This window comes from Protopterus annectens, chromosome 8.part1 (assembly GCF_019279795.1).
Source record: "Protopterus annectens isolate FY-2018-M chromosome 8.part1, PAN1.0, whole genome shotgun sequence".
In the NCBI taxonomy this organism is placed as follows: domain Eukaryota; kingdom Metazoa; phylum Chordata; order Ceratodontiformes; family Protopteridae; genus Protopterus; species Protopterus annectens.
The window spans coordinates 92,339,303-92,360,439 of record NC_056742.1 but is presented as its reverse complement, the minus strand read 5'-3'; the positions used below and the strand labels follow the sequence as shown (position 1 = coordinate 92,360,439).

General features: G+C 43.7%; 1 protein-coding gene across 2 annotated transcripts in view; it reads left to right on the top strand.

Annotated features, from left to right (window-relative positions):
* The window catches only part of CDT1 (chromatin licensing and DNA replication factor 1), a 210,292-nt gene extending 190,190 nt beyond the window's left edge, over nucleotides 1-20,102 (top strand). For both annotated transcript variants that reach the window (XM_044081703.1, XM_044081702.1), the window contains exon 10: nucleotides 18,855-20,102. In XM_044081703.1, the coding sequence (XP_043937638.1) occupies nucleotides 18,855-19,018 (164 nt within the window). In that variant the 3' untranslated portion in view covers nucleotides 19,019-20,102. The remainder of the gene's footprint in view (nucleotides 1-18,854) is intronic.
* The last annotated feature ends 1,035 nt before the right edge of the window (nucleotides 20,103-21,137 follow it).

Here is a 21,137-nt window from a genome sequence, read left to right as displayed (position 1 = left end):
CTCACATTTGGGTTATCTGCTTGCAGGTAGCTCTCAGCCGGCCTGAATACCAGTGTCTTAGGATTCCTGTGTAGGATGCTGTCTTCCATGACGTCAGGTCGTCAGGGGTATAGAACATGCAGCCGATGCCATCATACCAGTCTCTTGCCATGTGGTGCCCAAAGCAGAAGCAGTTCACATGCCAGGCGGCTAACTCCTGAAATTTTTCGAGTTTCAGAACCGAAGCCTTCAAAAAAGGTAAGTACCCTGTTGGGTATCTTTTTTTCTTCCCCAACCAATGTCGGTAAAAGTTGACTCTTACCTGTGGAAAGCAAATACCTCAAATATTTTAATTCGTCCTGCATTCCCTGCTTAGGCCCAGACCACGACGTCCCTCGCGGTCTGTTTTGTGCCTTGTTCAACACCCAAACTATTCTTCATCTGGCTGTCTTTGCAGCAAATTATTTTGGTACTCTATCAGTACTCTGAAATGGCTTTGTTAAGCCATCAGACTACTGATGTTAAGAAAAAAAACGTAAGGATAAAGACAGACTGCATAGGTCCAAAACTGCCGACAGCACTTCGTTAAGCTAGTCACCAGTAAGTCACTACTCTGAGGTGCTTTTGCAGCCCCTGACACCTACTTCAGATTCGCAGGTATCTACAGAGACCCATTCGTAGTCGGGTATACTGCGAGATGCTTCGACTGTGGAACCTGTGGATGTCTCTACCTTGGATGGGTCCGGAGCCGCTGTGCAGGCACCGGCTTCTGAGGGCGTATTCAGGCCTACAGACTTGCATTTTAAACAGATGCCATCTTTATCCAGGTCTAAAACTCCATGCCTAGAAAACAGATGTCCAAACTGCATGCTCAGGCCCATATACCTAAACGCTTACAATGGCTGAATACCTTATTACCTTAATTAGGGGAAGCCAGCCTTCCCCTTCTGAGACCTAGAACTGATTTTCCTTCTGATCAGCAATCTGATGTTTCTGTTTCTGATTACCAGGATTTGCCCTTCTCTACCTGTGAGGATTCTGATGCAGAGGATTCCATTCCTTCTGCTTCCCTTCCAGAAGATTTTTCTTTTGGTGAAACCCTGCACACTTGGGGAGCATTTCTGCTGGGAAAGCCAGGATTACTCTTGACTTCAAAAAGAGGCTTGGGGAATTCTTACTCATTCCTCAACACATGACTTTGGCTATCCCTCCTGTTCTGGACATTGTAGATGCTTTCTTGGAATCTAGCCTTTCTCCAGACACTTTACCTCCAGCTCCCAGAAAACCTGACTGGTACTACAGAGTACCTGACTAAAGTTCCTCTTAGAGAATCCTACTGCGGACCCAGAGACAATTTACCAGGGACCAAAAGGCATTAAGGCTACTGCTGCCAAAAATCCTGCCCTGTCTGATAGATTCTAGAACCTTGTACAGATAAGGTAAGAAGGTATACACTTCTGCTACTTTGGCCATTAGGGCTTTAAATTGCCGGTTTCATGTGTTAAAATACCTGCAGCAGCATATTATGGGACAAATTAAACTGAAAATGATTCCTGCCTGTGCTGAACACAATTACATGATTTAATGCATTCTGCAGAACAAGTTGGTAAACATACTTTGCAATGTGGTTTTGACTCTTTAGAAGCTTCTTGCAGGGCTGCTGTCACTAGGTCTGTGCTTAGAATGCATGCTTTGCTTAAGGAGCAAAACTTTTAGATCATGTTGAAACTAAATTCCTGGATGCTCCCTTAAACCAACACTGCCTGTTTGGCAACAAAGCAGAAGTAGTCCTCAAAAGGATGGAGGAAAAAGCTAAATATATGCTAATGATTTCCAAGTACAGCCTCCCAGATTTAGTAGGCATTGGCCTTCAAAGAATTGATCCTTTCCAGTCTCTTCAGGCCCTCAGTCCAAACCCAAGAACAGCAGACCACCTAGGTGAGTCTCAGACTGTGCACAGGCCTAAGCAGTGGGGAGCTCCCACTTCCAAAGCAGGGAGCAGTAAGCCACCCCTACTGAAAAATGGCACAATGACTTAACCCTCCCAAGCCCTGCTCAACTGCCTGCTCCCTTGGAAGGAAAGCTCAGCCTGCATGCAAAAAAACTGGGAACTAGTTACCCAACACAAATGGGTTTTGAATATAGTTTCCCAAGGATAACAGATTCCACTTCCACTCCCTACCAACCCCAAACGGTTGGCCAGACCTACCCCTGAATCTTTGGGCGGAGGCCCAACAGCAGGTTCTCCAAGTATCAGGGCTATTCAACCTGTCCCAGCAGAACAGAGGGCAAGGTTTTTATGTTTTATTCAAGACTTTTCCTGGTACCTAGAAAAGACTGCTCTTGGCATCCTATCCTGGACCTCTCTATTCTAAACACCTTTCTGGTAATCCCAAAATTCAAAATGCTAACACTTTAACAGCTTTTTCCTATGCCTGATTGGCAACCTTAGACTTCAATGAAGCTTACCTGCACATTCCAATAAGGGAATCGTGCAGGAAATACCTACCCTTCAGGGCAGGCTCCATGCGCAGTCAGTTTCCTGCACGTCCCTTTGGCTAATCTACTGTGCCCAAGGTATTCAGTGTCTAGCTCCAGCCATTGCATTTTGCCGGCAGAGAAATATTCAAATATACCCATACTCTGCGACTATTGTCTGATTCGGGCAGAAAGCTAGGACTTGCTATTACAACATCTGTTATTCGTAAAGAAACTTCTAACTTCTCTGGGGTACACCATAAAAGAAAAGAAATCTCACCTAGTTACCCTGCCAACAGACTGTATTCCTGGGAGGAAGCTTGAACACAGCTTCCCAGATGGCTTACCTCGCGCCAGGGAAAGTTTGACAGCTTGCTTACTTACTGGCCACAAAGACCTAGCTATCTGCAAGGAAAATCCTGCAAGCCCTGGGGTTCATGGCCTCTTGCATTCTACTAATTCCATATGCAAGACTGCATGTGAGGAAACTACAATGGTATCTAAAAAGCCTATGGTGTCAACATTCTCAGGACCTGGAGACTATTCCCATCATTCCTTGTATAAAGACAGTTCCTTTGGGCAGAGGCCTGACACCTAAACAAGGAACTTCCTTTCAGTCTTACCCCCCTGCTGCCCAAACCCTGAATACAGACGCCTCAGACTATGCATGGGGCGCTCCCTTGACAAATGGAACCAGTCAGATGTACCTGCATATCAACCAAAAAGAAATGGTAGCTGTACAGAATTCCCTGATGGCCTTCAAAGATAATATCCTTCCAGGACAATTATTGGTAAAGCCAGACAACACCACAGTTATGTGGTACATAAGCAGGGGGAACCCACTCATACCCCCTGAAGACTACCCATGGCTCTGTGGAACACAGCCCTGAGCTACCAAGTGCACCTACAAGCTCAGCTCCTGCCAGGCAAGCTAAATTCACTGGCAGACCTAAGCAGAAATATCATGGACCCACACGAATGGAAACTGGAACCAAACGTATTCAACTTCCATGAGAAAAAAATGGACTAGTGAGACCAGTTTGCCTCTCCTCAGAACTACCAATTGCATACAATCTGCACAAGGACTCCACAGTCAAGCTTAGAAAGTGGATGCCCTATCTTTTACCTGGGAAAGCCCCTCAGTTTATGCCTTCCCCCTGTGCCTCTCCTCTTGAAGGTTCTGCTAAAGATCAAACGGGACAAACCAAGGACAATACTGATTGCACCAGATTGGCCGCACCAGCACTGGTACCCTCTTGTGCAATATTGATACTGCTGGATCCATGGCACCTACCTCTGACACCTTCCCTGCTGTTCCAGCAGGTGGGGCCAGATTCTGCACCCGCCGCTTCAAACCCTGAACCTTGCAGCTTAGCTAATTCCTTGATCTCTCCAATAGCATCAGTCAGTAAACAGGTGCTAATGTCCTCCTGGAAGCAAGGAGACCTAGTACTAGAAAATCCTATGCTGAAAAGTGGAAAAGATACTGTTCTGGAGCCAGACACAGGGGATGGACACTACAGTGCCCAGCTTACCTCATCCTTCAGAAATGACCTTCGCACACACTAAAGCAATTCCTCAGAGGGGCTAAATATTTTAGCCCCCCCCAGGTGATCCCCTTCTCCAGCCTGGGATCTTAACTTTGTATTGGAAAAGCTCAGTCTCCTTCCATTTGAACCAGCTGCTACTGCAGAATTGAAAGTCCTTTCTTGGAAAACCGCCTTCCTTCTAGCCATCACTTCAGCTAGAAGAGTGTCTGAATTACAGGCCCTTATGGCAGTGGAGCCCTTCGTTATCTTCCATGCAGACAGGGTTTCCCTCTGGAACTATCCTTTATGCCCAAGGTGGTGTCTAGTGTGGCCCTAAATCAGTCCATTTATTTGCCTTTTTCCCTAATCCACGAAACAAATGCTGCACTCTTTTTTTTGACGTGCATAGACAACTTTAGATTTTATTTGGACAGAACTAAGCCTCTCAGAAAATCTGAACAGCTGCTAGTTGGCTTTGCTGCATGGGCAAAGGGGAAGGCCATTTCAAAGCAAACCATTTCTAAATGGATAGCCCATTGCGTTCATTTCTGCTATAAGCACCATGGAAAACCTACTCCACAGGGGATAAGATCACATTCCACCAGGGCTGTATCTACCTCTGCAGACTTTGAGTAGTCCCTACCAGGGATATCCTAGAAGCTGCTACTTGGAGCTCTGTACATACCTTTAAACATTACCACATGCCTAATTTTTCCAAATCCAGAGCTGGCTTTGCCACTGCAGTTTTGCAGGGCTTAATAGCTGGCCGTAATGCTCTTTAACTTCCTCCTCCCTTCCTTAGCTTTGGGAATCAACCCAAATGTAATGTCTGCAACAGTGAAACACTAAACATAGTACAGTTGTGTGCACTTACCATAAATGTCTATGGTGTTATTCACTGTTGCAGCCTGGGTTACCCTCCCTCCAGCTCCCTGACTTTTGGCTCTACCTTTGCTTCTTGTTTTAAGCTTTCTGGTGCATTTGCTTTTTGATGGGGGTGTAACATCGTATAATTGCTTCCCATTGTGGAGGGACCGGACATCTGGGTCAAGAAAAACTGATGTAATGGCGTCTGCTGCACGTTTTATATCCCTGACGTCATGGAAGACAGCATCCAACGCAGGAATCTAAGACTTTGATATTCATGCCGACCAAGGGATAGCTGCAGGCAGATAACCCAAATGTAATGACTGCAACAGTGAATACACTGTAACATCTACATTTATGGTAAAAGTGTACACAACTCTACTTTTTGCCATCTAAAAATTGTTCCAAAGATGTATTTCTTCTCAAACACTTAAAATAGATTTTTTTCTTGTCTTCATGCCCAGTGTCAACGTTGTCCTAAACATCAGTAACTATTCTTACCAAAATATGAAGCTTGGCTCCCATTCCTGTTACTTTCCATTGCTGTAGTATGCAATCACTGTTGCTCTTCTATTCTTACTGCTTCTACTGTACATGAATGTTGAATGCTTAACCTTTTCCTTTGTTGGGCAGCCTCTAATATTTGTATTCAGAATCAGAAGTTTTACAAAGTCTGTGCTGTATAGCAAATTTTTCTACTGCTGCTGACCAAGTGATAAGCAATCTGCTGCTGAAATCCAAAAGGGCTTCATTCTCCTACCTGTTTGAATATTTCATAGTCAGCAGTTTTACACCATTTATATTGCCCAATATGACCACATCAGAACACACCACCTGTTGGTCTTCCCTCCACCTGCAGCCTTCACACCTGGTGTGGACGAAGTCGTGAAACAAATAGGAAATTTTCCTAGTGTCTTGGCCATATTTCTCCTAGTTAGTATGGTTACCTTGCCAGTTTCTGAAGAGGTCACTGGCCTAGTGGGACTAGCCCAGCAAAAAGTGCTATGCAATTGAATGTAAATTGGCTTGAGGCATAGTTGCTTTTACACTGGAATTTTTTTTTAAATACCACTGAAACAAAATCCCAGTAGAATTGCATGCTAGTGCTCTTGAGTGATGTGGAAAGCAGCATTATTCCCTCTTCTTCCTAAGGGTGTGTGTGGGGCTGGCCATCCACAATCCATCCTTGCAAATGTTAATGGCTTTTCTTTGCTTTTTTCGCAACTGTTCCTTGTATCTGATATCACAAAATGGTGCCCACTGTTAAACTTCTGTTACTGCTACGTGCCCACTGTTAAACTTCTATTACTGCTACGTAGTGCAACACTGGTGCTATCCTGCAAATTAAAATTTGATATTTATGTGCATGTATAATAAGACATTTTATCTTCATCCTGCAGAAAGTGCCACAAGTGTTCAATAACAGCTGAGGTTCTGTGCACTTGCTGTTAAAATATAATAGCTTGTAGGACTGCTGCAGTTTCATGTACTCCGAATTTCTGCAAAAGCAGAAAAATGTCACCCACAGATGTTGCTTCAAGAGCAAGTTTAATGATAGTGTTTCACTGTTGCAGTCATTACACTTGGGTTATCCTGCTGGCAGGTGACCCATAGTCTGCCCAAGTTCCAAAGTCTTGGTCCGGCATCTGTTGCTGTCGCCCCTTCCCTGATGTCAGTGCGCCAGGGGTACAAGTTGCAACAGATGCCATTTTCTTCAGTCTTTCTTGCCGCGCGGTGCCCAAAGCATAAGCAGTTCTAGTGCCGGTCGGCCGAATCCGGGTCTGAAATTCAAATTTGAAAATCGCAGAAGTCTTCAATAAAGCCAAGTACCCCCGTTGGGGAAACATTTTCTTGCTCCAGACTGATGTCAGTAAAAGTTAATTGTATTTCTTGTGGGAAGCAAATACCTCTTAAGGACTTTCACTCTTACTTCCTTGCCTAGGCCCTGACCACGCCATTACTAGTCTGTTTTGTGCTAGATTCAATAAACGCACTATTAGACGTCTGTTTGATTTTGCTTTACATTATTTTGGACGAAGATTTAATTATATAATGCAGTCGGAACAACCGACCGCAATGTATAAAAAACGCAAAGACAAAAAGGCATCAGAGGTCCAAAACAGACTAAGCCTCTTCTAGGCCAGTCGCCGGTTCTCAGTGAGGCGCTTTCGCAGCCCCCGACACAAGCTACCTCAGCCACAGGCCGCAACCGAATGCCACGTGGAGACAGAGGCCTGTGGAAACTCAAAGTATTGGGCCTATGGAAAATGTACCCTCAGATGGGTCCGGAGCCGCTGAGCAGGCACTGGCTTCTGAGGGTGTTTTCAGACATTCACAGCTTACAATTAAAGGTACTACAGCAGCAAAGGCAGTCAAAAAATCCATTAGACAAACAAGTGCAGCATTCTCCAGGACGGTCATCCTTGCCAGAGAAACAGATGCTTAAAATGGCCGAAGACCTTATTACTTTTACTCAGGGGCTCCCCTCCCCCTCCTGATAAAAAGCTTGGGCAAAATACGACTTCCTCTGATCAGGTTTCCATTTCTTCTGACTCTTCCTCTGACCAGGGCTATTCTCTCCCTCCCTATGAGGACTCTGCTGAAGAGTCCATTCCTTCAGCCTCACCGCTTGAGGATTACTCTTTTGGGGAAACCCTACACACTGAGGGAGCATTTCCATTGGGAGAGCCAGGATTACTCAATCCAAGAAAAGGCTCAGATTTCCTTCTGTTGCCTCAGCAGAGGCCCTTGGCTTATCCCCTTGTGCTTGATATTGTTTGTTCTGAATCCAGTCCGTCTCCAGATTTACCCCTGCACCAGTAAAGCCAGACAGGTACTACAGGGTCCCTGACTCTCATACATTTCTTTACAAAAACCCCACTGCAGACCCAGAAACAATTTCTCTGGGTCCTAAAGGAGTTGGCTTCCACTGCCAAAAATCCCGTCCCTTCAGATAGGGATTCCAGAGCTCTGGACAGATGGGGGGGGGGGGGGTTTACAGTTCTGCTACCTTGGCTGTAAGAGCCTTAAACTGTCAGTTTCACATGCTTAAATATCGGTATCTCATGTCATTGTTAAAGCAGAAAATGGTTACAAATATAGAAGGTCTTGACACTAAAGAAATGCAGGATTTATTGCATGCAGTTGAACAAGTGGGAAAGCATACACTGCAATATGGTTTTGATTTTTCGGAGGCTTCTTGCAGAGCTGCAGTTGCAGGCTGTTATTCGAAGACATGCTTGGTTGAAAGAACAACCTGACCATGTTAAAATGAAATTGTTGGATGCTCCACTGCAGCATGATAGTTTGGTGTTAAGGCAGAAGTGTTAAAATGGAGGGTAAAGCAAATTCAGTGCAAACTGAAAGATGTCTTACAGGTTCAGCCACCTAGATTTAGCAGAAACTGGCCTTCAAAAAAATTGGTCCTTTCCAGTGTCAGGCCGCAAAGAGGCATATAGACACCCAAGAGGCAGATCTCAGCCCAAAGGCTCCTACAGACCTAAGCAATGGGGTGCTTCAGCCCCCAAAGGAGGAGAAGACTAATCGCAACCTTACAGGAAACTTTCACAATGACTTCCCTCTCCAAATGCCAAGCTCTTAACCAGTTGACAGCACCCCTAGGGGGGAAGCTAGCACTTTTCTCAAAAAATTGGCACATGATCACCCAAGACCAGTGAGTGTTGAATATAATTTCTCAAGGGTACAGGTTCCACTTCCACATGCTTCCAAAACAAAAAGGTATGCCAAACCTGCCACAAAACCAATGGGCAGAAGCACAAAAACAGATTGCTGCTCTTATGGATAATGGGAGCTATTCAAACAGTTCCACAAAAACAGGGCCAAGGTTTTTACTTTTCCTAGTACCCTGAAAGGACAAAGCATGGAGACCAATACTGGACCTGTCAATCCTAAATACTTTCCTGGATGTTCCAAAATTCAAAATTTTAACATTACAACAAGTTATTTTGGATCTCAAGGAGGCATACCTGCACGTCCCAATCAGGCAATTGTGCAGAAGATACTACAGATTTATAGCAGGCTCAATGCATTACCAATTCTCTGCACTGCCCTTTGGCTTATCTACTGCACCCAGGGTCTTCACAAAATGCCTGGCACCAGTAATTGCATTTTGCAGACAAAAAGGAATTCAAATGTATCCCTACTTGGATGACTGCTTTATTCAAGCAGACAGCAAAGATGATGTTCTAAAGCATCTGGTGTTTGTAAAAAGATTGCTAATTTTGCCTAGGATACACCGTAAACGAAAATAAGTCAAAACTAGTGCCCTCAAGAGATAATATTCCTGGGTGCAAGCTTAAATACAACTACCCAGATGGCTTATCTCACACCAGACAAAGGCAACTGACTCATTACTTTCAAATGATGGCAACAAAGACCCAGCTTCCTGCAAGAAAAATTCTGTAGGCCCTGGGTTTCATGGCATCTTGCATTCTACTAATTCCATATGCCAAACTGCATATGTGGAAACTACAATGGTATATAAAAAGTGTTATGACTCCATTGTCACAGCCTAGATAATCATAACCTTGATTCCCTGCCTACAACAGGAGTTACGGTGGTGATCCCAGGCCCGTCGCCACAACAAGGGACAGCCTTTCACCTTACCTACAGCCAGGCAGACGGTAACAACAAATGCATCTGATTATGCCTGGGGAGCACATATGGCAGGAAAGTGTATTCAGGGCTTGTGGCCCAAGGAACAAATGCATCTTCACATCAGTCAAAAAGAGATGCTAGCTGTACAGAATGCCCTGACAACCTTCAAGGACCTAATACATCCAGGACGATTAATAAAGACTGACAATACCACAGTTATGTGGTACATAAATAAGCAAAGGGGCACACATTCCTACCCCCTGTGCAGACAAGCCATGACTTTGTGGAACACAGCACTGACCTACAAGGTACATCTGCAAGCACAATTCCTGCCAGGAACAAAAAATACACTGGCAGAGAACTAAGCAGAAATCTCATGGATCCTCACTAATGGAAGCTGAACCCACAAGTGTTCAACGTGATAAGGGAATGGGGACACCCAGACATGGATCTTTTTGCATCCCCTCACAATTACCAGTTACAGAAACTTTGCACAAGGACTTATCACTCTCAAGCATGGAAAGTGCCCTATCTTTCAACTGGAAAAAAGCTGAGTCTATGCCTTTCCTCCCATGCCTCTTCTCACCAAGGTGCTTCTAAAAGTCTGATAAGAGAGGCCAAAAATGATCCTGATTGCCCCAGACTGGCCATGCCAGCACTGGTACCAAATCCTAAAGATTTTGTCCCAACGCCCACCTTGGCCTCTACCTCAAATCCCTCATTTTCTGACGCAGCAAAATAGCTCTGCACAGTCTACTCAGAACCTTAAACCTGGCAGCATGGCATATAATGTAGCCACTCAGACTGCACCTCTCTCGAAAGCTGTTATGGATGTAATTTTGGAAGCCAGGAGACCCAGCACTAGGAAATCTTATGCGGGGAAAATGGGAGAGATTCTGTGCTTGGAACCAGGCACAAGGACTAGACCCTCTGGTCCTTAATATATCTCAGATTTTACAATACCTGACTGAGATGTTGGACAAAGGCCTATCTCTTTCTTCTATTAAAATTCAAGCCTCTGCCATTTCAGCTCATTACAATATGGATCCTCCTATCTTTTCACATCCTCTTCTACGACAGTACCTCAGAGGGACAAAGAATATAAGACCCCCTAGGAGAGCACCAGTACCTACTTGGGACCTCAGTTTTGTTTTAGAAAAGCTAACACTGCCTCCATTTGAACCAGCCAGCACAGCTGACCTAAAATTCTTATGGAAAACTGCTGTACTCTTAGCAATAACTTCAGCAAGAAGAGTTTGAGTTGCAGGCATTGATGGCTGTGTAACCTTTCCTCATTTTTTCACCAGGACAGGGTTTCTCTAAGGACTAACCCAACATTCATGCCAAAAGTGGTCTCCAATGTGGCCTTAAACCAAACAATTCATTTGCCTACCTTCTACCCAAATCCCCAGAGTAAAGGGGAAAGACTTCTGCATTCTTTGGATATACACGGGCAGCTATGATTTTACTTGGACAAGACAAAAGCCTTCAGAAAAACTGAACTGTTTGTCATATGCTGGATCGCTGAACTGTTTGTCATATGCTGGATCGCTGAACTGTTTGTCGTATGCTGGATCGCTGAACTGTTTGTCGTATGCTGGATCGCTGAACTGTTTGTCGTATGCTGGATCGCTGAACTGTTTGTCGTATGCTGGATCGCTGAACTGTTTGTCGATGCTGGATCGCTGAACTGTTTGTCGATGCTGGATCGCTGAACTGTTTGTCGATGCTGGATCGCTGAACTGTTTGTCGATGCTGGATCGCTGAACTGTTTGTCGATGCTGGATCGCTGAACTGTTTGTCGTATGCTGGATCGCTGAACTGTTTGTCGATGCTGGATCGCTGAACTGTTTGTCGATGCTGGATCGCTGAACTGTTTGTCGTATGCTGGATCGCTGAACTGTTTGTCGTATGCTGGATCGCTGAACTGTTTGTCGTATGCTGGATCGCTGAACTGTTTGTCGTATGCTGGATCGCTGAACTGTTTGTCGTATGCTGGATCGCTGAACTGTTTGTCGTATGCTGGATCGCTGAACTGTTTGTCGATGCTGGATCGCTGAACTGTTTGTCGATGCTGGATCGCTGAACTGTTTGTCGATGCTGGATCGCTGAACTGTTTGTCGATGCTGGATCGCTGAACTGTTTGTCGTATGCTGGATCGCTGAACTGTTTGTCGTATGCTGGATCGCTGAACTGTTTGTCGTATGCTGGATCGCTGAACTGTTTGTCGTATGCTGGATCGCTGAACTGTTTGTCGTATGCTGGATCGCTGAACTGTTTGTCGTATGCTGGATCGCAAGGAAAACCTATTACAAAGCAGACTATCTCCAAATGGATAGGACACTTCATCCGCTTCTGTTATGCACAACATGGCAAATCTGTGCCCAAGGACATTAGGCCTCATTCTACCAGTGCAGCAGCTACTTCGGCAGCTTTCCTCAGAGGGGTACCAACCAAAGATTTTAGAAGCTGCAACATGGAGCTTAGTGCACACTTTTACCAAGCACTACCACCTACCTCTCTACTCCGAATCCAGAGCAGGCTTTGCCATTGCAGTTCTGTAGGGCTTTAGCCTCGCCAAATGCAATCTAGACCCAGCCACCCTACCTCTGCTTTGGGATTCTACCCAAGTGTAATGACTGCAACAGTGAAACTATGAACATAGTACAGTTGTGTACTTACCATGAATGTAGATGTTAGTCTTCACTGTTGCAGTCCTGGTTACCCACCTACCATCCCCCTCTTTGCTGGGGACTATTCTGTACTTCTCTACTCTATACAACCTATGTGGTGTATTAGCTTTTGGAAGAAGGAAATGTTTATAGTGCTATATGCAGGGTTGTTTAGCATATGTTTATCTTTACAGCCTTCATATCTGGGGGCACCTGACATCTGGGGCAAGAAAAACTGAAGAAAACTGCGTCTGTTGCAACTTTTATACCCCTGGTGCACGGACGTCAGGGAAGGGGCGACAGCAACCGACGCCGGACAAAGACTTTGGAATTTGGACCGACTACGGGTCGCCTGCCAGCAGGATAACCCAAGTGTAATGACTGCAACAGTGAAGACACTCTAACATCTACATTTATGGTAGGTACAAAACTGTACTTTCTCTCCAATTTTCAATGGCTTCCTGGCTTTGAGCCTGATTGTGAAATGTGACTTGGCAGCACAGTTGTGCACTAATTGCAGAAGCACTTTGGCAGACAGGGTATGCAGGCTGTGGATCTTGGTTAAATAAAATGTTTAGCATTTCAGTACATCACCAGGAACTAATCTTCCAGAGTGACCTTGGGAGCACTCTCTGACTTGCTCAGAATCTGTCAAATGGAGACATTGGGGCTCAGCTCCAGGAGTAGTAAATGATGCAGCTTTTAATTAGCCCATTGCTTTAATCTTGTGCATTAAACTGCCATCTGGCAATAGAGGTACAGGCCATACTTTCCAAGTTTGCTGTCCATCCAGTTCCTAGTCAGTGGGGGTGACTTAGTCAAAGGGAGCCACAATCTTAACTTAATTGGCAGAGCAAGTTGACCGCATAGAAAAATCATGGTTCCTTGCTGTAGAGACCCAGGAATGCAAGGAACCATTATTTTTCTATGTGGTCAACTTGTTCTGCCCAGTGCAAATGCTCCACCTACTGACAAAGATAGTAGGGCTATGGATAGATGGGGAAAGATTTGTACCTCTGCTTCCCTTGCCTTTAGGGCCATTTAACTTGGACTCTAATGACAAAGTACTTTATCTGTCATGCATTCTCCAGTTACACTGGACTCTCCTACTGCACATTCTCTGCATCAAATGCAGAGCTTACTAATTGCAGGCTACTCAAATTGCCTGGCACAGCACTAAGTGCAGTTACAGTGCTGTGGATGCTTCTAGGCCAGCTGCCACTGCATCTGTTCAGATATGCTTGGCTTTGTAGTCTGCCTGTATCCAAGAATTTTAAATCAAAAATTCCAGACTGCCCCCTGGGCAAGACTTCCTGTTTTGGTCCTCTGGCAGCCAGTCTGTTCAGAATTATCCAATCAGTTGACCATGAGATTGCTGACAAATTCTACTGTGTAGATACCATAGCAACTACCCATCTAAATCTACCTCCATTAGAGGGGACCCTGGGAGATCTCAAAGGGAATGCCTAGGAAAAGGTACTCGGGGGGGGGGGGGGGGGGGGGTGGATAGGGAACCTCAAGCAGGAGGCCTCCCTTCAGAAGCAAAAATCTGAGTCTGCAGTACTCTCTCCTCCCCCTTTGCAGTCTTCCATTAACCTCTCCTCCCAAAAAAACTAATTCTCTGGCCAAGTGGGAAGTGATCACCACAAACAAGTGGGTCCTCCAGGGACAGTTATGGCATGTTTTGTGGAAAATATCCCTCTGAAAGACGTGCAATAACCTCAAAGCCAGATGTCCATTCTGGCCACCATTATTCCCGACTTTGAATCCGGGTACTATTGAGCAAGTCACAAAGGAATTGATGGGAAGAGGGGCAGTGGAGACGGACCCTAGACCTGTCCCTCCTAAACACAATCCCCAAGTTGCTCTCTATCAAAATGCGCTCTTCTCACACCCCTGCATTCCACCCTCCCCCCAGGCTTTGTTACTAGATGTGAAGGACCCCTGCTTACCCATGCTTATTCATCCTTGCAGAAGACTCCTCAGGTTTTTCTCTGACTTGTCACATTTGCAATTTGCTGCTCTGCCTTTTGGTCCTTCCACAGCTCTGAGCATCCACCCAGTGTCTAGCTCCATTAGTTTTTTTTTGCTGCACTCAGTGAATTTAGATTTTTCTCTACCTGGATAACCTACTGATCCATGCTCTTCAGAAATTAATCTGCACTTCATCCTCCATTGTCTGATGCGTCTGAGTTTTACTATAAACTACAAAATCCAACATGGTCCCTACACAATAATTGATTTTTTGAGTTGGACTGGACAAAAAGATGCCTGCCTTCCTTCCCCAGGAGAAAGTTTAGTCTGTCCAGGCATTTCTGAAGTCTCCAACCCCATTGCTCAGCAAGGGAGATGCTAAGGACTTTGGGATTTGTGGCAGCCACTATCTCTGTGCTCTTCACTGGCTTGCAGTGCAGGAGAAATGGCAACCTTGGTGCTCAAAAGAAATGGCTCTTGTGATTCTTGCCCTCCTTTGGAAACCCAGACCACTCAGTGTACACAACTCCAATATCGTGTGGCGCACAAACTTGGAGGCACTAGGTCTTGCCAACTGTGCAGGTTAGCAAAGGAGGCATGGAACTTTACAATCCAAGTGAACATGCACACAGCCACTTCCCTTCTCAGGACAGTGTGGTAGCAGACTCCCTAAGCTGCTCCTTGGAGCCCACAAATGGACTTTGAGCACAGTTTTCTAGACTTTCACTCTTTATGGGGAGCACTCCTCAAATCTTTGCATCTTCCCCAGTTCTGCATCAGAGCTCATTGTCCCACAGCCTGGAGGACAGATGCCTTTTCTATTCCAATGGACATTGAATTTGCTTTGTCTGCCTGTGCAAAAATTCTTGCACAAAAGGAAACACCCAAACTCCTTTTCCTAGTACCATTTTGTCCAAGGCAGCACTGATTTCTCTTTGCTGTTTCATCTGACAAAGGGAAATTACAGGATATGTCAACCAAACCTGAACTGCAAAAAGGATTACTGCTCCACCCAAATCTATCCTACCCATTGAATGGTAGGTGTTTGAGGAATTAAAATTCTCTTCTCCAAAGAGGTTAAAGTCCTGCAAGAGGCCAGGCAACTCACTACTAAAGCCTTCTGCTAAATGGAAAAAAGTTTTCCTATTTGTGCAAGCAGTCAGAATCTACTCTAATCTCTTGCTGTACTGCTATCTCTGCGAACTGTATTTATCTGATTTGGCCTACTCTTCTATAAAAGCTCACCTGTCCACTATCAGTGACTTAGCTGCCCTATTATGGCTAGAGTAGAGGTAGCTTTTTCCTCAGTCCTGCATCCTAACCCACCTAGGAACCCCCCCTTGGGATTTTAATTTTAAGCATGTACTGCCTCCCTTTGAAACTGCATCTTCTTCTGTAAAATCCTGTACTTGAAAAAACATCCTCTTGACTTTTGCCTCTACTAGTTTGAGCTACAAGCTGTTGTGGCTATTCCCCTTTTTTTCACAAGGGCAGGGTGACTCTCTGGGCTAATGCATCCTTCATCCCAAAGGTAGTGGAATAAGCTGTCCCTCAATCAGTTTGTAGCTCAAACTCTCCTAGCAGAGGAGAGCCAAGCTATTGGGCTTTCAATCTTTACCAACCCCCAAGATAGAGGAAAGGATTTTACTTTCTCTGGATATTAACGACTTGTGTTTTATCTGGAGAAAAACTAAATCTTTCAGAAAGACTAGCTGTATTTGAGCCCTAAACTGGACTAGTCATTTTCCAAACTACTGCAGCTTGGATTTTTAAGGCCATCTTTCTGCTCTCTGTGGTAAGACCTTGCCTTCCTGCCCTAAAACACATTCCACTAAGGTAGTGACCTTCTGGAAGGCATTTCCCAAAGGAATAGACTCCAGGTTTCCCATTTACACACTTGCCGAACACTACAAAATTGATGCCTTCTCCAGGTCCAGAGCAACCTTCCCACACTTGGGTTCTGTCTGGGCTGCTGGACAACTGTTGCCAACCGTCCTCTTCTCCAGCTCTGAATTACCCATATGTTAGAAATACAGCAACAGTGATATCTATCAGGATACAGTACAGTTGTGCAAGAACTTACCATAGCTGATGTCCTACTGGTCACTGTTGCAGTATTCCATCTACCTTCATTTCCCTTTTTGCTTTAACCTCTGATCTGCTACATAGGAATGGGGGAGTTTTATTTGCCTCCTTTGAGCTACACTCCTACTAGCTGAGCCCCTACTAGCTGAGCCCCTACTAGCTAAGCAGTCTCTTCAGGATTCTGGCTTGGAGATGGTCTGAAGTTTAAGTGTTACACCCCTGTTAAAATGCCAGGTTTTTGTGATGCAAGAGACCACAAACCATTTCGAAACTTTCCATTTTTTAATGTGGCCTATAACCTGTTCAATTCAATTGAAAAACAAGTCTGTTAGGGGGGAAAATATAAAAATAAAATTACAATAAGCTGGTTGCATAAGTGTGCACACCCTTAAACTAATGCATCTTTTGATTTAATTGCAACATTCAGCCGCCTTGGGTAGGAGTCCATCAGCATGGCACATCTTAACTTGACAATATTTGCCCACTCTTCCTTGCAAAAGCACTCCAAATCTGTCAGATTGCAAGGACATCTCGTGTGCACAGCCCTCTTCAGGTCACCCCACAAACTTTCTATTGGATTTGGGTCTGTGCCATTCCAAAATTTTAATTTTCTTCTGGTGAAGCTATTTTGTTGTTTTGGATGCATGCTTGGGGGGTCATTGTCTTGTTGAAAGCTGAAATTCCTCAGTTTTCTGCTTTCTAGCAGATGCCTGAAGGTTTTGGGCCAAGTGACTGGTATTTAGAACTGTTCATAATTCCAACCACCTTGACTAAATCCCCAGTTCCAGCAGAATAACAGTACCCCAAAGCATGATATTGCCACCACCATGATTCACCGTGGGGATTGTGTTTTTTTGATGCAAAGTGTTTTTGAGCTAAACATACCTTTTGGAATTGTGGCCAAAAAGTTCAGGCTTGGTCTCCTTAGACCATAACACATTTTCCCACATGCTTTTGGGAGACTTGATGTATTGTGCAAAATTTAGCCTGGCCTGGATGTTTGTGTAAGAAAAGGCTTCTGTCTTGTAACCCTACCCCATAGTCCAGACGTGGAGAATGAGAGATTGTCACATGTAGTACACAACAGTACTTGCCAGAAATTCCTGCAGCTCCTTCTGTGGTGGTGTATGTCTCTTGGCAGCCTCCCTGACTGGTTTGTCTTGTCTTTTAATCAGTTTTGGGGGGACGTCCATTTCTTTGCAACACCAATGTTCCATATTTTCTCTGTTTTTTGATTGTTTTTACTGTGTTCTATGGTATATCCAATGCTGTGGAAATTTTGTACCCTTCTGATGCCTTTCAACAATGAGATCCCTTTGCTTTGTAAGCTCTCTGCGAACCATGGCTTTTGCAACAGGCAACCTAGTAAATGTCAGGAAAATTCTACTAGGACAGATTAACTTAACTTTATTTGGGGTCATTGTCTGATGGCAGCTGTGTACCCAAGAAGATTGAATGCTGTAAATCAAAAGGTGCTTCAAAGTATTTAAGGTGTGCACACTTGTGCAACCAGCCTATTGTACTTTTTTATTATATTTTCCTCCAACAGATTTGTTTTACATTTAATTGTACATGTTATAAGTCACATTAAAGGTGGGAAAAGGTTTGAAATGATTTAATGTGGCCTTTTTTATGTCACAAAAACCTGGCATTTTTAACAGGGGAGTGTACACTTTCTATATCCACACTACATGTATCTGTATACCTTAATGCATACAAGCTGTGGTGCATCAGGCATATGAGCTAGTGAAGGCAAAGCTTTGGTACCCTACCCCAGATATCAGTGGTGACAACCCACATGTCAGGAATACTGCAGCAGTGATCAGCAGGACATCTACTGTCAAGTTCTTGCACAACCATTTGCCTTTTGGCAACATAACTGCTTTTGTCTACTTTAACACAGCACAAGTTATAGTATCTGCAGACTGACTTTAGTCGCTCATATTCTGTAAAATCTGGCCAAATCGTTTACTTGAGATGTATGCATTTTACCTTGCTTGAAACTTATGAATTTTGTAGCATAATTTAGCTTTAACCTAAATTTAACTTCATGTAAGCATACATAATACGTTTTCATAAAATGCCAGCCTTGCATAAATGTTTTGGGACAGTAGAAGTGGGGTGACAATGTAATGCATTGCTTTTCTATTATGCTTTGTAAGCTGAGCTAGCACTACATTAACTCTCCTCGGATGTAGCATTACCAAAAAACATTTTGAGGGAGCATAACCAGATGTTAAGCAAATATAGTAGTTCATTCCTGTTATATTGATACCTACTGTTATAGGTCCCTGCTGTCTTTGTAACTCAGGATCAGCTGAGCTGAATGTTGGAGGTTGCTGCTAGGAAAATGCTCTTCCAGGAATGGAACTCTATACTGCAGCAATGCTGTAAGCAGTCTCAGACTGAACAATTGCCGGTGTCAAATGTCAGTATTTAAGGGTAAATTTTTGTAATTATTAAATTGCATGGCTGCTCTTGCAGTTTGTTCTAAGAGGGGGCTGGATTTATGGAATATAGAAGTAGGTGTTTTCAGAAATGATTTTAACATTTTCTTCAGTGTAGGATGATTTCAGTGTGGTGAGAATGCTCCATATATGGGTATCAAATATGCAAAGCAAACAATGAACAATACCATTCCTTTGTTTTTTAGGTGATATGGAAAAGCACTTGCGACTACTTTCAGAAATTGTTCCTGACTGGCTGAGTATCCACCCTGTACGAAAGGACACATATGTGAAACTGAATAAGAACGTTGACCTTGGTGCTGTTCTTGAGAAACTGTCAAAGAAGATTAAGGAAGAGGAGAAGTTATGAGTTTATTAAATGCCAAGCAACCCCCTTGAAGTTTTATACCTGTTGCACAAGTTTGAATCACAAAGGACCAAATGCAATTTTCCCTTGAGGGGCAAAGAACCAGACTGGTGTAAAATTAAGCTTGTTGCATTCAAGTAGTCTGCATTTAAATCTAGACTGCCTTTAAAATCATCTTTCAGGTCTTTGATGCATGGTATACTTTAAGTTGTCTAAGCTGTTGTAGAGAGACACTTGTGATAGTTTGTGCCAGAATAATATGCATTAATGTGCCAGAATAATATGCATTGCCCACTCTGAAAGTACCATTTCTTTGGGAAACGTCATTAATCTTGCCCATGTGCATAACACCTTTTAGACATTTTAGTATATTTAGAGCAGTTTTAAAAAAAAAAAAAAAAAAGATTTTGAAGTAAAGTCCCCACACAATCATTGTAGTAGGTACATTCTCACGTTTAATTTTTTTAGTAAAACATTGTGCATGCATTCAGACTGGATAGCTCTTGGTATTGTATCCTTGAAGCTTCCCTTCAGCTTTGTATGAAGTATTGCCTATATTGTGGCTGATTGCAGTCACAGCTCTGTGCAGCTTTGTAGAGTTCTTAACTACAGCAGGGACCAGATGTGGCTGCAATTTTTCAGACTTAACTGCTGTCATGTCTGGATGCTGTTTCACCTCGCTTACTGGAGGAGGATGTGCCACCTCCACTTCAACATCCTAACTGTAGTTTTATTTGAATTTACAAGGTTCGGTAGACCAGTCAATGTATGTACGTCAGCAGTTCCAGGTGTTTATGAATGTGTCCTTGGATTTTGCTTCTTTACAGATTGCGTTAAGGATTCTACCCTTTTTATCGCATAGGTCATATTTTAATCATAAGCACAATGCTTAAATGGTGAAGCTTTTGGTAAACATCACTTTCAAGAACAGCTAGCATGTTCAAAGTTTAAACATTCAAACTAAGCATAACTGATAAAATACAGGTTTTACTTAAACATTATCTGGACTTTTGATCTGTGGGCCATTTTATAGAGGAAGTTTGATTTATGGTTGTGTACTTTGATAAAGTTTATTTCTATTTAATAATGCTTTGTTCTGTGCCATTCTGTTCCTCCTGTTTTAACTAGTCTTTATCCTGTAACATTCACCTCGTCCCATGTGCACATCTTCATATTAGGCTTTTGGGTGAAACATAACCTAATGAGTGAAACTTAAGCTTATTACCCTGTCTGTTACATGGGCTTTTTCACTCTAAGCATGAGATATAACCCAGGCACATTGTTGCTTCACTGAGTTAGCTGCCTAGAATCCCAACTTTGCTCCTTTTCAATAACAGGAAATTTAAATGTTAAATTCCATTTGTGGCTTTAATCTAATTTTTACACAGTACATTGCAATTTTAAATGTTTTGAGCAGATTGCTGTGACAGTTTTGCAAGTATTAATCTAAGGTCTTTACCTTTGTGACAATGTGGGGAATAGATAGTTTCAGCAGGTCAATGTGTACTGTTAAACACTGCCTGGATTAGTGGAATACTAAATTACATCTGGATTTTAATGCATGTGCAGCCAGGTTCAGAGATTCTTTGCCCAAGAATGCAAGGTCAGTGTGGTTTACACTGGCAGCTGATTAGCTGAGCCAGCTGCATTAGTTCTCCAACAATAAACACTTTTATATTTATCTTGACAGTTTTGCACTCCTGCTGCCTGCCAGTTACCCTGGTAATGGGGAATGATGGGAAAAGGGTAGCTGTCTGCTGGGAGCATCCTCATTTAGTTTACCAGCTGGCTGTTTCTTGCTTGTACCATGTCTCCCTAGTGCAGTAGTACTGGGGAGGTGTCCAAAGGCTGTCCTCACTTCAAGGAGTGTTCCCTCTGACCTTGGCATGGAGTAACCTGACCAGTGGTGTCCCTGGTCATCTGGGTAATTGCTGTTGACTTGTGTGCACCTGAGTGCATTTTGGACTTGCCCATGCAGCTTGCATGTCCAATCAGTTTAAATTACCAGTTAAATCCCATGTATCTCTAAACTTGTGCTTGTCTTTCAACATTTTCACTTTCACTGGAGTCATCCAGTGAGTCGCACTATACAGAGTGGGCAAGCCTAAACAGCTAATTTTAA